At 48.4% G+C, this 15,479-nt stretch overlaps 1 protein-coding gene across 2 annotated transcripts; it reads left to right on the top strand.

Moving 5' to 3' along the window:
* The first annotated feature begins 88 nt into the window (after positions 1-88).
* SRP72 (signal recognition particle 72) lies at positions 89-14,803 on the top strand. Of its 2 annotated transcripts, none has more exons than XM_068941098.1 (19): positions 89-414; positions 1,558-1,678; positions 3,502-3,625; positions 4,429-4,572; positions 5,375-5,486; positions 6,622-6,653; positions 7,292-7,416; positions 7,510-7,567; positions 7,757-7,888; positions 8,325-8,453; positions 8,954-9,026; positions 9,596-9,660; positions 10,626-10,721; positions 11,237-11,340; positions 11,939-12,016; positions 12,598-12,735; positions 12,990-13,027; positions 13,375-13,534; positions 14,557-14,803. In XM_068941098.1, the coding sequence occupies exons 1-19, from the start codon at positions 300-302 to the stop codon at positions 14,729-14,731; spliced, it is 2,019 nt and encodes a 672-aa protein (XP_068797199.1). In that variant the 5' UTR covers positions 89-299; the 3' UTR covers positions 14,732-14,803. The 2 variants fall into 2 exon arrangements, with proteins under 2 accessions (XP_068797199.1, XP_009682036.2); XM_009683741.2 differs by lacking the exon at positions 89-414 and adding an exon at positions 522-1,139.
* The last annotated feature ends 676 nt before the right edge of the window (positions 14,804-15,479 follow it).

The following is a 15,479-nucleotide window of genomic DNA, read 5'->3' as shown; positions in this document are numbered from 1 at the left end:
GAATCATTTTGTTTTGGGAGGGGCGTTCCCCACCCCCCTGCCACGATATATGCTTTGGTCATATGAGTGGAGCTGATCTCATTTTGACGGGGGGGGGCGGGGGGAGAGGTTAGTTAAGATAGTCACAGCGAGAACTTGCTCAGCTAAAGCCCTTGGAAGAAGCCATTGCTTCCCGCCCCTCGTGACGTGGCGGCCGGGGCGCGCGGCTCTTCCGCTTCCGGGCGAGCGTCAGGCGCCGTCGCTAGGGCTCGCTTCCCTTCCCGCCCCCGAGCCCCCCTACTACGCGTCGCGCTCCCGAGATGGCGGCGGCCGGTGGCGGGGGGGCGGCGCTGGCCACGGCGGCGCTGTGGAGCGAGGTGAACCGCTGCGGCCAGAACGGCGACTTCGCCCGCGCGCTCAAGTCCGTTAATAAGAGTGAGTCGGCGCGCGCCGTCTTTCCCCCCCCCTCCCCCCTCGGCTCCGGGGCCGATGGGCTCGTCCGCCTCGCCTTCCCCCCTCCCCCCACCCCCAGTGGTCCGGCCGGGCTGAGCCGGGGGCCGAGCCCGGGCAGGGGGCTGCGGGCGCCGCGGCCGTGACGAGCCGGCCGTTACAGCTTCGCGGAAGGCCCCTGGGAGCGGGGCGGCGGGCCCCGGCGCCCGCTACCTGCCGGTGGAGCTGGGGGCTTGGCCGCGCTGGAGGAGAGGCCGGAGGAAAAGGAGCCAAAGGAGCGGGGGCCGAGGCGGGTGGCCGCGCAGGCCCTGCTCCTGCGTCAGGGCCTGAAGGTGCCTATGTGGTGCCATGTGGTCCTCGCCCGGAGTCGTGCCTGGGGTTTTTTTTCCCCCGTTTAGATCGTGGGAGGAAGCAGGGTTTTCTTTTTGCCCTGAATGGTGTCTTGGTCTGCGTATGGAGCTGAATGACATCTGGCTCGCTTAGGCGGCAAGCATTCCAGTTGAGATGTGTTGTTTTGGCGGTTTGGCATCCAAAGCGGTGTGGCAATAAGAGACTCCTGATGGCTAAAAGCTTTGGTTTTGATGCTTCCTGGGAATAGGGACCGATTGACTGTCCTGACAGATCTGAGAGTTGGAATCGTATAAAAAATCAAATACCAAAACCTGTTTAACTTCCCACCTCCTTCCTCATGGTCTTCTTTTGGCAGCACGGTATTAGCCTGTAAAATGAATACCTGTCCAGGTCTGTACTGTTCCACTACGTTGGGTGCAGTGGCCATCTTCTTGTAGGATATGCTTTACATGGAGCTGAGACAGGTTTGGCACCCTGTTTTCTGACTGGCAGTGAAATGCCAATGAAAAGTTTGTCCAGGTGTGCAAAACTCTTCAGGTGTTGCTCTGCTCCAGGTGTTTTAGCGCAGTGGTCACTTAGGGTAAGTTCACCGTTCATACTGTGCTCTTCTATATTGGCAGGGTTCATTTCACGTTCTGAACTGAAGCAAGCCAGACTAGGACCCTTTTAAATTGATGTGACTGCTGTCTCTGGGTTTCTCCAATTTGAACAATGCTAACAAGTTTTTGTGTCAGATAATGAGGTAGCGTGTTGTGTTGAAACTGGTTTCCCCTCCAGTACTGCAGATCAGCAAAGATGATGTGACTGCGCTTCAATGTAAAGTGGTGTGTCTTATCCAGAATGGGAGCTTCAAGGAAGCCCTCAGCGTAATCAACACCCACACCAAAGTATTAACCAGGTGAGTTGTGTCTTGCGGCACTCTGCAAAAACAAAACAAAACAAAAAAACCAAAACTGTGAGTCCCTGAGAGGCTAGAGAGGACTAATGACCAGCAATATCAAGAGTATGAGGTGCTCTGAGCCAGCGGAATTGGGGTTTCCAGAAAGACACTGAATTCTTTTGGGTGCAAGAGAGATGATCTGGGTCAGTTTGAGCCTCTCTGACAGCTTCCTGTTACTGTTGTAGGGAATGTCCCTAATCTAATTTTCAGCCACTTCCATGACCTGATTTTGCTTGTCAACCTGGGTGAACCCCAGGGCTATACAAAAGAGGAGGAGAGATCTCATGGGAGGAGGTGAAGAGAGGAGGGAGAAGCCCTTGTCAGTGGCAGTGAGCTTTTCATTTTTGCTTGGCGGTTTCCTCTGACTGCTTCTAGGATCCTTTTCTTTCCAGGCTGAGGGTATTAGTTCAGCTTTTGGGATGGTGTGGTCCTGTGTGCATGTTTACAAGATCAGGACCTTGGAGACCACTCAGGTTTGAGAGCAAATCGAGCTTCAGCGTTCCCAGTTGCGTCTTTAAGCAGACTCTATAATTGTCTTCCTATTAGTGATCTTCTTTGTGCAATGACTAGGATGGAAATTACTACCCAGTAACTGCACGGCAGCAAAATTTTTGCGTTTCACGTGTCCAGGATTTGCGTTCTTGTTAAAGAACAGAAAACCAAGAAAAATGCGTTGTAGTATTAGAGCAATGAAACGCTTCCTTGCTAATGTTCACATCTGGGATTATAAATAGAAAGCAGTTAGTTTATTCACAAATTTCTTCTTTCATGAGTTGGAAGGGGTTTAAATCAAGTGTGTAGCTTGTTTTTTAATGTGTGTAGGGAAGGAGGAGTAATTTCTGTAAGTTCAACTGGCTTCAGAATTCTCCCTATGATTCCTTTATCTTGTCTCTCCCACTCTCTGTCCTGCAGAGCAGGAAAAGTTGTGGCTCTTGCAGTTTTCCCTGTCTTGCACTAAGGCCTGCTCCCTCCTTTGTTTTAATTCTTAGTGCTATTTATTTGTTCTCAGACACCCCCTCAAGCCCTCCACTCAGCTCTGCTGAGAACATTTTAAATAGACAGATAATGGCTGTTACTGTATTCTTGGCACTAGTGATTGATTACTCTTCCTTTGGCTCAAGCAGTAGCTCAGCTGCAACATAATTTGCAGGACTCTGCTTGACTGATAGCACTTCTCTGATGGTGTGAATTTGGCTTTGAAACCGATTTCATTTTTATGTCAGCAAATCCTTTTGCTTCAGTTCTACGATGCTGATATTTCAAAATAGGTCAGTATTGCCTTTAGCTTAATATCAAACTATCAGATCAGATGTTTTATCCTAGCTTCTTTCACTCTCTGTGGGACATGATTATGTGTATTTGAAAGTTTGCAGTAACAACCTTTTGTTGTAGCCATATGCCTCCTCCTGAAGGAGTCGTGCAATGAAGTTTGCTGTTGTTTTACCTTTAAGCATTTGAGTCACATTATCATCAGTAGAAGGTCTGGGAAGTTTTTGCCTGTGTAAAGAGCAGATTTAAAATGCCAGATGTCTAGAGAGACCAGGAAAAGGAACCTCCTCCTTAAGCTGGAGTTCTGATATTTCTTCTCTGTTGGAAACAAACCAAACATAAGATATTGTCAGTGCTCAACAGATAATTCAGTATTCTGGGTGTCTGGGCCCTCTGGGAACGTAGCAGTCTGTAACTCATTAGGACAGCTCAGACAAGCATGTTCAAGTGGGTGAATGCTGCTGAATGAAGACTCCACGTGCCTGTTTTCAGCCTTTGTGTTGTCCTTCCAGTGACATTATTGCCTTTGAGAAGGCCTACTGCGAATACAGGTTGAATCGCATTGAAAACGCCCTGAAGACCATTCAGAGTGCCAGCCAGCAGACAGACAAACTGAAGGAACTTTACGGACAAGTGGTAATTACAAGTTTCTCTTCCCAGTGGCAGTTTCACTGCTGGATGTTCTATCCGTACTCTAATGTGGGGCAAGTATGGGGCAGGATTTCCTCCCCTGTCCTGAAGGCTAGGAGGTGTACAGTCCCCAACTGCTCCAGCTTGTGTGAACCTCAGTTACCTGCTGCTGAGGGAAGAGTCATTCCCTTACGGCCACTAAACCAAAGCAGTACATTCATGACTTCCTCTCTCTTCCCAGGTCTGGCCTGATGTAGTTTTAGAAACCGAGGGGATAGGGGATAGAAGAGGGCTGACTGGATTTGTTTGTGGTCGAGCCCTCTGCTTGCATCAGATACTTGTCCATGGAAGGTCTGTGGCACCTGACGTCTCAAGTTTTAGAGGTGAATCGGAAGAGAAGCTGTTTTTCTCCTATGGTTTCTCTCTGGTTGAGCAAAACAGTTTCTTTGAAGAATTGGCTGTCCTCTCAACAGCTTGGAAGGCTGTTTGTTTAACCTGCCTCAGGAAGAGATGTTCTAATCGGGAGAAAGCCTGACTGAGAACAAAACTGTGTAAGCTGCTTCCTTTAAAAGGAGCTCTTTTAGGAGAAAAAAACCTGTGCAGTATGTGTGCAGGTATCTGCTGCCATTGCTCAAGGCCCGGCAAAATAATCCTCAGAGCTTGCCCTTAAGGATAGATGTGAATATTAGTAATGTTGAGCCTAAAACATATGATACTCTGCTACTGCCAGTCCATGGAGAAGGAGGAGGCTGTAGTTACTGGCATACACAGGGCAATACTGTTCTGCAGGCTAATCCCTTTTTTCTCAGTTGTACAGGTTGGAGCGTTATGATGATTGTCTAGCAGCGTACCGGGATCTCATCCGCAACTCCCAGGATGAATATGAGGAAGAGAGAAAAACCAACCTTTCTGCTGTTGTGGCAGCACAGAGCACGTGGGAGAGAGTGGTGCCAGTAAGCAAGTGTGTGCTCGTATGAGTGTGAGAACACAAGCCGAGGGAATAAAGTGTCTGATATCCTAGATCTTTAACAGGAGAGAAATGTCCTCCTGTCTTTTAATGACCGCTGAAGGTACTGAGGATCCCCTAGGGGTTTCCCCTCTACGGATGAAGGAATGCACTTATTGGTCTGTGGACTAGTGAATTACACTTGGTCTTTGATCTCTAGGAGAGCCTTCTTAGTAGATATCTCAGCAAAGCATGAAGTACGTCTCTCTGAGGCTGAGTTAGGCAGAACCCCTGTGGTGACTAGCTCTTCCCCCCCCTTCTCATTTTGCTCTTGCTCTGGGTAAAATGCTCATGGTCACCCAAGCATGCTGAGAAATATCTTTGTTAAAGAGCAATGCAGATTTTAATGTCCTCGCCTTTCAGAGATTCTTGTCTTCAGAGATGTGCATGACGTGCTCATTTTTCTGTTCAGTGCTGTGCATCCTCTTCCTAGTTCTCTAGAGTAGCAGTTCTTACCTGTCCTCTTCCAGCCTAGGCAATCCCCAAGTTCAGGCTGGAGTTCAGCTGCTACCTTGCTGATTGCTTCTGGCTTTGTTGTGCGGTGTAAGGGAACGTTCTTTACACAGTGACTTACTTGGCAGATGCATGCCCTTTTAAAATTGCCTCTAAGCGTAGGTTTCTGTAGCAAATCTTACTTTGCAAGGAATAGCTTGAGTGTTCGTGAAGACAGTAGCTTGCATCTGTTGCCTGTCAAATCTGTATATAGATCAGTTGATGTTTATGCTTGTTACATTTATTTTCCTTGCTAGGAAGATTTGGGCCTTCGAGAAGCTACCTACGAGCTGTGTTATAACAGTGCATGTGCATTGATTGGGCAAGGAAGATTGAATGAAGCAATGAAAAAACTACAGAAAGCAGAAGGTAAAAGTATGGTGAGGTTGGAGGGCAGTTCTATGTATATTGGTAGTTTTGTTCTCTGTACACACGCTTCAAGAGAAAATGAGGTTTTGACTCTCAGTTTAAAAACAGATCAAAAGTAGGATTTGCTGTAGATTTCCAGATGGTTCCTGCCAGGATTGGTGTGTTTGTAGAAGCATTTCTTTGCAAATCTTTTCTAGAGCCACACTGCATGTAGCATCTCCTGGTACTCTCCCAGCCCCCTGATTGGGGTTGAATTCCTTTGAGCAGTTTTTTTGAAGAGGGAAGCGGATATAAATAATCTCTTCACATCAGCCTAAAATGTTTAATCTATTCTCAATCCTGGTTTTGTCATTCAGTATGTCAAAAAATTACTGTATTGTCTGAGTTATGTATAAAACTAGTACAAGCAATAGATGAGCTTTTTTGTAACCTGGATTTTTTCCTGTAGGGTGGAAGGGGGATTTTGTATATGTGTGTATTTTTTGTTTTTTAAGGCGCAGAGTGGAGAGGATGAATTTTTTTAATGATCTGTTTACTTTTGCAGACGAATAGCTCAATTCTGTCCTAAATTTGGTGATAGCATAGCAGGTCTCCCATACAACTAGCTTCTTGAGCATGTGTAATTTCCGAGATTAATGAACCTATGCACTGTAGCAGTAATCCCTTGGCGAGCAAAACAAGTGATGCTCTGGTGAGGGCCATCAGAAACTTAAGTGAGTGGTATCTGTGCTGAAAACTGATGGAATTGCTGCCCATGAAGAGGAGTGCAATCTGAATATTCCAGGCTTGCAGCACTTAAAATGAACTCCCATAGCGGTTAGTAGTGACAGCTGAGTGATACCTGTGTAAAAGATCCATAACTAGGTTTAACAAAAATTACTCAGGAGAAAAAACCCGTGTGCAACTCTGCTCTCAGAAAGCAGCTCTGGGACGGGCAGTATCTCCTGTGCATTTGATGCTTCTTCTGCCTGCATCCTTCTCTCTTGTAATCTAATGTGCCCTTGTAACGCTGCAGTCTCAGATTTAATATCTGCAAGGGGTACATGTGATCAGTGTACGCTCCCAAATGCTTCTAGAGCGTGTTTTTTCCCTAAAGCCTTCTAAATCAGGTTCTTCAATTCTTTTTCCCCTCTAGAGCTGTGCCGCCAGTCGCTCTCGGAAGACTCTGTAAGTTGTTGACGTTCTGAAAAGTGTTTGCTTGCACTAGGACACACACTTGCGGGTGTGGTCAGAAAGCGTACTGCAGATAGGCAGTCAATAGCCAGAGCTGCTGCATAGTATTGTCCAGCGAGGCTTGCCCTGCTCCTGATACCGACTTGTGAGGTTGGGCAGCAGTTGTGCTTGTTGCAGAAGTGTAACGCTGCCAGCTCTTTGCCGCTCTGCTCCTTGCGCGGTTGCCTCTGCTGGCGCAGGCAGGCTTGGTGCGGGGTTGTCTAAAGCCTCCCAGTGACCCGTCCACACTGTGGATGAACCTGCTTGGTGGGTGGTGGGAAACTTAGGTGATTTGTAGCCCCTGCTGTTGGTATGTTTCAAGCAGAGGAAGACTCAGTGCACAAGTTGAGGGTATCTTCACGCTCTCACAATAGCAGGTGAAGAGCTTTCCTCTGTCCCGGTTTAAGCCAGGACATTTACGCTATGGCTACAACATTCCCCTGTAGTGGCTGGTGTTCTTTGCTGCTAATACCTTACCTAAGAGAGTTCATAGAAGTTTGGAAGCAAAATGCTGAAACCAGGGCAAAAGAGGTGAGATTGCCCCCTTCGGTGCCCTGCCTTCATTTTTTTGCCCTGCCTTCATTTTCCTTCAGGATGTGACTGAGGAAGACATTGAGGCTGAACTGGCCATTATTCACGGACAGATGGCTTATATCATGCAACTGCAGGGTCATACGGAGGATGCTCTACAGCTCTACAATCAAATAATCAAGTTAAAGTAGGAGCTTTTCTAAAACAAGTGCTCATTCTTCCACCTGTAAAGAGACCACTGTTTCATAACGACGTGCTTTCTTCTTTTTTTAATCCACAGGCCAACAGATGTAGGACTGCTTGCTGTCATTGCGAATAACATCATCACAATTAACAAGGTATAGAATTACCTGGCTGCTTTCAGCATGGGTCTTCTTGGGGGTTACTCAGGCTGCTTCTGTGGTTCTATGAGGGGAAGGGGTATAATTGGGAAAGACTTTTTCCTAAAGCAGAAGTTAAATCCCAAGCCCAGAGACCTTTTCTTGTTCAAGCAATGTCACAAAGTTGATGATGTGCAATTTCCACAGGACCAAAATGTCTTTGACTCAAAGAAAAAGGTGAAGCTGACTAACGCAGAAGGCGTTGAGCATAAACTCTCCAAGAAGCAGCTCCAGGCAATTGAATTCAACAAAGCTTTGCTGGCTATGTACACTAACCAGGTAGGGGAAACAGATTTGCGGGAGCTGGCCGCAAATGTAGCGCCTTCCACAGGAATTTGACTAGGCAGAAATGGATACCCAACTCATCTGCATCGAAGGATTTGACCACTGGGTTTAGTCACATGTAAGTGGGAAAAATTGTTCCTAAAAGTTAGGACAGCCTGTTGTGTAGTGATGTGAGTGTTACAGTAGGGAAGACCATGTGGAGATAGTGAGGAAGAGGCAGAAGAGGAGTGTGGGGTTCTTAGATGCATCTGAACTGCCACCAAAAAGTCTTGTTCTTAGCCCTGTGTGCCCCTTTCAGGCAAGTCATTGCTAGCAGCTCTTCCTGGGTGCAGCTGATGCATCAGCCCTATTCCTGCTCTTCTGGGGAAGGTCACTGCATTAGATGCTTGCAGAGGTTGAGCAAAGCATGTTCTCTCTTCCTATCCCACAGGCAGATCAGTGCCGCAAGCTGTCAGCAAGCCTGCAGTCACAGAGCCCTGAGCATCTGCTCCCTGTGCTGATCCAGGCAGCCCAACTGTGTCGTGAGAAGCAGCATGCAAAGGCTATAGGGCTTCTGCAGGTAGGTGAGAGAAAGTGCTCTTCTGACCTGGCTCCCATTAAACTGGTGCTGTCTGCTCTCTTGCTTGCTGTTTCACTTGGTTTGGTTTAAACTCCTGGGGCTACCTGACCATGCTTATTTTTTAGTTTAATGCTGCTAGAAAGCTTTTACACCCAACTGAAGTATGTTGCTTTTAAAGGGAAATAGTTCCCTAGCACCTTTGATTTTTGTACTTCAGAAGCTGTAACAAGCTTCTTCCAGGATAAGCAGTCCGCTGTGCTGCTCCGCTTCCAAGCAGTTTGCCACAGCTTCATTTTGGAGGGGGTGCATGGCCTGGTACTGAAATCTGAGGGCACAATGGACACCCACTGGTGTGGCTGGGGGCCCTCTTCTGTTACTTGTTGAAGCCTGCTTGTGCTGGAAAGCTTCCTTTGGCTCTTGCCAGCTTCCTGTGGTACGGCTCACCAGAGCAGCCGCCTGGTGCCCACACGCATTGACTCATTCTTTCCTCTGACTCTCAGGACTTTGCGGATCAGCACCCTGCTAATGCAGCCGAGATCAAGCTGACGATGGCCCAGCTAAAAATTGCTCAAGGTATCCAGCGTCCTCCTGTGGAGGAAAGTGTCTGCATGCAATAATGATACAAGGGGGAAGAAAACCCAGACTGTCACTGTGACAGGGAGGCAGAGCAGAGATACTTGCAATCAGGTATTCTGTATATAAGGATGTGGCAGGATGGAGCTCGTGTCTTAGTGCCTAGATGTCCGGGGTCCACAGATCCCTGGCAGAGCCGTCCACAGTCTTTGTGAATCATCGGACTGAATCTGTCTTGGAGCAGAGGATGTCTTGGGAGCGGTGTGGGGCTCCCTGATAGTGCCATTGCTGCATACAGTCAGGCAGCACAGAGTTCCCGAAAGAGAAGAAACTGCTTGTAAAAGGTTGCTCCTGAACCCTTGTGGGAGGTGGCAAGGGCAGGAAGGAGTTCTGTTGTCTGGAGATCGAGGTTTGTTCCTGGAAATGGGAGATACATTTTAGGAGACGAGGACTGTTATTTTCCTGTGTCTGAAATTAGCGGAAGTTCACAGGCTAGTGTCTTGCCCTGCCCATCAGGCAAGGTGAGGTGTTATTATGCCACTCAGAGCGTGCTCTTCCATCTCTCCTAGGCAGCGTTACCAAAGCCTGCATCATTCTGAGGAGCATAGAAGAACTGCAGCACAAGCCTGGTATGGTAAGCAAGACTCAGTCCGAACCACGTGAGGCTTTCCCTCGTAGCACAGCTTTGTACTGGTTGCTCCTTGCTGTTCCTTTCCTGTGGTTTTCCCTTGAGCTGAATGTGTGCAGGGTATAATTCGAGCCCCTGTTGAGCAGAGCTGAGGGTATAACTTGCATCAGGTGGCCTGACTTGGCCGTAAAAGCGGTCTGCCTGTCAGCAGAGATGCTCTTGACCTGCTTTCCTACTTTCTCACCATCCCCCAGACCTGCACGTTGCCTGGATTTACTCATGTAACATCACTGGAGCAGCTGCTTGCGTTGTATGAGCAGTTGGGAAGTTTTTGAAGCTGCTTTAGGGCAACAGGCATTAGGGGGAAGGTCTCATGTGTCCCGTCCCAAGAGCATGACTCCTATCCGCCTGCATGCACATGTATTCAGAAAAGTCTGAGGACCTTGAAAACGCTCGAGTGTACAGCGTAAGCCTCTTGAGTGGAAACTGACAGTTGCTGTAGGTCTGTTGCGCTTGCACGTGCGAATGGTCAAAGTCACTTTTGGAGGCGGTTCTTTGCCCTGAATCATCTCTGGCTGTGACCTGGGAATAGAGCAAACAGGTGGTGTCTGCATCTCATCTCTTTAGTGCTGACTTCTTTTTTTCCTGGTTCTTGGGGGAGGAAATGGGAGAGCAAATGCTTGTCAAGTGACAAGCAGAGAAGGTGCCAGGCAAGGAGGTCCTTTCTGTGAATGCTGCCTTAAGGTTGTTGTCCTGTAGGAGAAAGACTGGCAGGAACATTTTTGTGGGAGGGACCTGGTTAGAAAGGTCTTGCCTGGGTATCCTGCCTATCACCGCAGCTGTTTTTTTAGGGACACTGAGCAGGAAGCTCACACTGACTCTATTATTAGGAAATTCCTTTAACTGCTGACTCCCTGGCTGCAGACAGCTTGCTTGAGGGTCTGCTAAAAGCTGCTCTTGAATGTTTGCAGGTGTCTGCATTGGTGACAATGTACAGTCATGAAGAAGACATTGACAGTGCAATCGAGGTCTTCACGCAGGCTATCCAGTGGTATCAACAATTCCAGGCAAGTCGAATCAGAGGATGATGCAGTTTGCAAGGCTTTGCCTCAGTCTTTTCTAGTTTGTCCAAGCTCAGCTTTTCCCGCTGATGCGTAGTCCCAGCAGCTCAGCTAGTTGTGGTTTTGGAGACCTGCGAGCTCCTGGTTTTTGTTTTTTTCCTTCTGTGGCAGGCTGCCCGTGTTTGTTTTATTACTGTTTTATTACTTTAGACATGTTGCAAGGAGGGAAACAGCCCCTGCTGTTTCTGTCGGATCAGAGGAAATCAGATAAGGGGTGCTCAAATGTAGCAATCAGGCCTTCTGCCTGACTGCAGAGCTCTGCAGAGCAGCAAGCAGTTGGGTGTCCCAGGCAGCCTTGCCTTGCATTCTAGAGTGCAAAGATGGCCCTGCTTTCTGTGTGACAGGGTGCTGGGCTCAGTTCTTCTTGGTCATATCTCTGGGTCTTGGGGTACTAGAGCCAGCTAGAACTAGGCTCCATGCCATGAAAGTGAAGAACTAATCATGGCTGCTGTATCTTTCAGCCAGAGTCTCCTGTGCATTTGTCGCTGATAAGAGAAGCTGCCAACTTTAAACTGAAGCATGGCAGGAAGAAGGAAGCAATCAGTGACTTGGAGGAGCTCTGGAAGTGAGTCGAGGAGTTGCTGAAAAGAGCCTTGAGACCTCTGTGCATGCTGTCTGGTGTCAGGTGGTGTCTCACGTGGAGGGCTGCCGGTCAGCCACCTTTTAGAGTTGCTTTTGCCCAGGGGCTCTGATGCAAAGACACATTCGGGAAGCGTGGGGGATCATTCGTTTGATCTATAGCTGATGTTCGCTCAAAAACCTGGTTGGCTGGTCTCAGAGGCCTCCATGTACAGTGAAGGTTGCTTTGGCTACTGGGCTCTGTCATTTTTTGCGGTGCTGCCTAAACTGTGAATGTCCAGTTTTTCATTTTATTATCTGCATGATGAGATTGTTGAGGAGGAACTGTTAATTTCCTTTTGCTAGTGGGACGTAAGAGGTTTTCCTCCTTGTTTGCCTGCTTCATGATACTTTGGAGACCTCTCCGTGCACCTCCTTGTCCGTGTCAGTGACATGTGGTGATGTGCTCTGGAGGAGAGCGTAGACTGGCATGTCTGTCCCCACAAATAGCAGCTATGCTGAGGCAGCCAGTTCTGCATGCTGGTACTAGTCTTTGGGATGAGTCTGTGCCTCGGTGACTTGATCTTTCTTTTCTTCCTCTAAAGGCAAAACCCGAAAGACGTGCATACTCTGGCACAGCTCATCTCTGCATACTCCCTCGTGGACCCTGAGAAAGCTAAAGTGTATCCTTTTGATGAAAAGCGAGGAGGGTGTCCGGAACAGCTGCATGTCCAGGCCAAGTCTTCCGGAGCTGCTTTGTTTACTAATTGTGGTTTGATTCCTGTGGGATCCCAGGACCAGTCTGTCCTTGGGTGCCTCCTCTTTGAGGGGTGGTAACTCAAGACTAGGAGGAACCAAAGTTGGAGGTGCTCTGTCTTTTCTGTTGAAAACTTAGACCTGTGGTAGTAATGCAGGACTGTGCCCAACCAAACATGGCTAAGCTCTCATTGACCCAAAATACCAGGTTCCCATACAGCTTTTTCCTCCCCCTGCAGCTTTCAGAGGAAGCTGCTGCTTCTGTCCCCATCTCAAAGAAGGGAAAAATGAGGCAGAGGGGAATTAAGCAACTGATCCCAGCATGTGCAATGAGCTAGTGAGAGAGCTGGGACTAGCTCCATAGGTCTGTTTGATTCTGTATTGCTAACAGGCTGAATTTGTTGCCCATCTGTGTCTGTTCAGGCAAAGCTGATTACCTTCTGTGCTTGCCCCTTGCTGCTGACTTGCCAGCTTTCCTGGTTTGCATCCCTGAACTCTCCCTTTGCAGTCTTAGCAAACACTTGCCTTCCTCAGACACCATGTCACTGAAAGTAGATGTAGACGCACTGGAGAACTCCCACGGAGCAACCTATGTTCGGAAGAAAGCTGGGAAGCTCACTGGAGACAACCAGCAGAAGGAGCAAGGGTAAAGAGTGCTACTTTCGTCATTCTGTTGGGTGGCACAAGAACTGCACCTGGCGTGATGGGGGTATCCCTGTAGAAAGCAAGCTGGTGCAATGGGAGCCCAGTGAGTACCTGTGGGAGATTCAGGCAGTAGCAAACCTAAGTTTTGAGAGAGAGGAGAATGGTTCAGCTTCTTTCGGCACTAGTTTCTGGTTGACTTTTTCACTGTGTCTGTGCTGTGTCACAGCTGCTGTTTCCACTCTTCTTTCTTTTTAGGCAAGGAGATGTGAAGAAGAAAAAGAAGAAAAAGAAGGGTGAGTTGTGTTTCATAGCTATTGACAGGGCACAGCTCCAGAGCGCTGGCTGGCCTGTTTCATCTCATAGCCAGCCCTGAGCACCCTGGCACTCTCCCCAGGAGCTGGAGCTCGTTGCTTGGACTGGGTTCCTGTGAACCCAGTTGTTCATGGTAGTTTCTTCCGAATGGGGCCTTTCTCCACAGCAGTGAGAGCAGCACCCAGATAAGAGGCTTGGTGAGGGGATGTGTTGTGGGTTGCTGGGCTCTGGACATGTCCTGGCTACTGATATCCCGTGCATATCTCTTGTTGATGCCTCTGTGGTGTGTTCACCCCAATCTCATTTCCTTGCACTGGTTGTTCTGCAGGGAAGCTGCCCAAAAACTATGACCCTAAGGTAACCCCTGACCCTGAGCGGTGGCTCCCGATGAGAGAGCGTTCATACTATCGTGGGCGGAAGAAGGGCAAGAAGAAGGACCAGGTTGGCAAGGGGACTCAGGGCTCAACTACAGCTGGCTCCTCTGAACTGTGAGTACCCTTTGCAGGGCTCAGTGTGGGGAGTTGATCCTGGGCAGCCAGGAGGGCTGGGTTTGTGCTGCTTTCTTCTGGGTCCATTGCCTCACCAGCCCTGGTAGCACAGGTGAAATGGTGTATTGTTATTTGCACCTTTTACCAGCTGCTCTTCCAGAATATCCCTGTAGGTTACTGAAAATCAAAATAATCTGAAAAGCACACTTGAAGCCAGACCCAAGGTGCAAATAGAATTCCCATAGTCTTTTAATTGCTTTTCTTAGCTTTGAAGATGAGATGAATTACATATGCCTTCTCTCAAACTATGTGCTCTTAAGTCTTTTGGCTGCTGGAGGGAGAGCTGTCAGCCATGATTTGGGGAAATAATTATGCTTCCTTAAAACTTGGCCCTGGTTTGAGCTGGAATCAGGGTTTGCTGCTGTCTATGAGGCATGACAGCAAGATGGTGACTTATTTGGGCCTGAAAGAAGGAAGCGCTTCTAGAGTAATAGCAACGCAGGGAATTGCCAATGTTGGCTGACGCAGTTCCCCTTTATACACCTTTCTTCCAAAATGGGAGCACGAAGCAGTCCCACAAAGGGCTTTGGCTTGAGCAATGCTTGCAAGGAAAGGCAATGCAAATATGCCTTTGTTGTTAAGGAGCAAGAAAGGATATTGGATTCACGCTGCCTACCTGAGAGCCTGAAATGGTTCTCTTGTATTGCATGAGCTGTCACCCATCTATTCAAAAGTGAGTCTTGCTTTTGTTGTTGGGGACTTCTAATATTTAGTGAACACCAGAGTAAGAAGTTGATCGCCTGCTCTTTGAGACATGTTCCCATCATCCACATTGAAGCTCATCTAAGATGAACAAGGTCACCCTGAGGCCTAAGTGCTCTCACGTCCATGACGCTATCTAGATCTCATGGGGCAGCCTCTGTTTTTTGCTGTCGGCTTCCTGCCCAGCTGTTGCTGAAGCTGCCCATCTTGCATGTGGTTGTGAGCCTGTGTGGTACCTTTTTCTCTCTTCTTTCCTGCAGGGATGCCAGTAGGACTGCCAGCAGCCCACCTACCTCCCCTAGGCCTGGCAGCGCTGCAGCCGTATCAGCCGCAAGTAACGTCATCCCTCCCAGGCACCAAAAGCCAGCTGGGGCCCCAGCCACCAAGAAGAAACAGCAGCAGAAGAAGAAGAAAGGGGGTAAAGGAGGGTGGTAAAAAGCAGGGAGTATAGCCCTCTCCCTCAATAGAAGATGCTGGTTGCAGAATAAAGGTCAAAAGCAAGCGGTGGCCAAAGGCTCCTGGCATCCAAAACTCTGTCCTATCTATTGGCAGTCTTGGGGGGAGATGGGCTGGTATTGGCACCGTGATTTCTTTGCTCACCAAGTTGCCTTCCTCGCACTTGCCCCCGCTGTGGCTTGTTTTGCTGCAGCTCTACCTGCAAAGGGAGTGTAAATCAGAACAAAGAGCCCTTGTGACTGTGTTTGAGATCTGCTACATTTCCTATTCTCAAGTAGGTGGCCTGGGGTGTTGGATGCAGGAGTATCTGAGGTGCTGTCAAAAGGGAACCAGGCTGGGTGAAGGGACCTGATGCTCTCACTTCAGCTAGCCTCAAATGAGCAGGGAGAGAGAGGGACATAGACTTGCAACAGATAGAAACAGCACCTTCAGGGAGAGTTGTCGGATGTCATCCTGAAGATAAAGGTTTCTGTGTCTGAAAGAATTCAAAGCCAAGGCCTGAAGAGGCTCGAAGCCAGGGTAATGTTACTGTGGATTTAAAAAAAAAAAAAAAAGCCCCCATGGAGACAATCTACTAAGTAGAATCCAGGCTTTGTTACCTTGTCAGTACAGCACAAGCATCTGGAAGGGAGCTGATGTGTGTCATGCTCTGTGAGTGGGAAGAAGGAAGCACAACGGACAGAGAAAACAGCTTTCAGAATGGCTGGTGGAGTGTGCTGCTGCTGCT

The sequence above is a fragment of the Struthio camelus genome, chromosome 4 (assembly GCF_040807025.1).
Source record: "Struthio camelus isolate bStrCam1 chromosome 4, bStrCam1.hap1, whole genome shotgun sequence".
NCBI lineage: Eukaryota > Metazoa > Chordata > Aves > Struthioniformes > Struthionidae > Struthio > Struthio camelus.
Note: the sequence above shows the minus strand (reverse complement) of the source record. Positions and strands in the feature narration are given on the sequence as shown.

What these genes read in the sequence shown, in the direction of transcription:
- SRP72 (XM_068941098.1), top strand. Translation starts at nt 300, where the DNA reads ATGGCGGCGGCCGGTGGCGGGGGGGCGGCGCTGGCCACGGCGGCGCTG. An exon ending in AGGAACTTTACGGACAAGTG is followed by an intron (nt 3,626 to 4,428) that starts GTAATTACAAGT and finishes CTTTTTTCTCAG; the next exon opens with TTGTACAGGTTGGAGCGTTA. An exon ending in AGTGGTATCAACAATTCCAG is followed by an intron (nt 10,722 to 11,236) that starts GCAAGTCGAATC and finishes TGTATCTTTCAG; the next exon opens with CCAGAGTCTCCTGTGCATTT.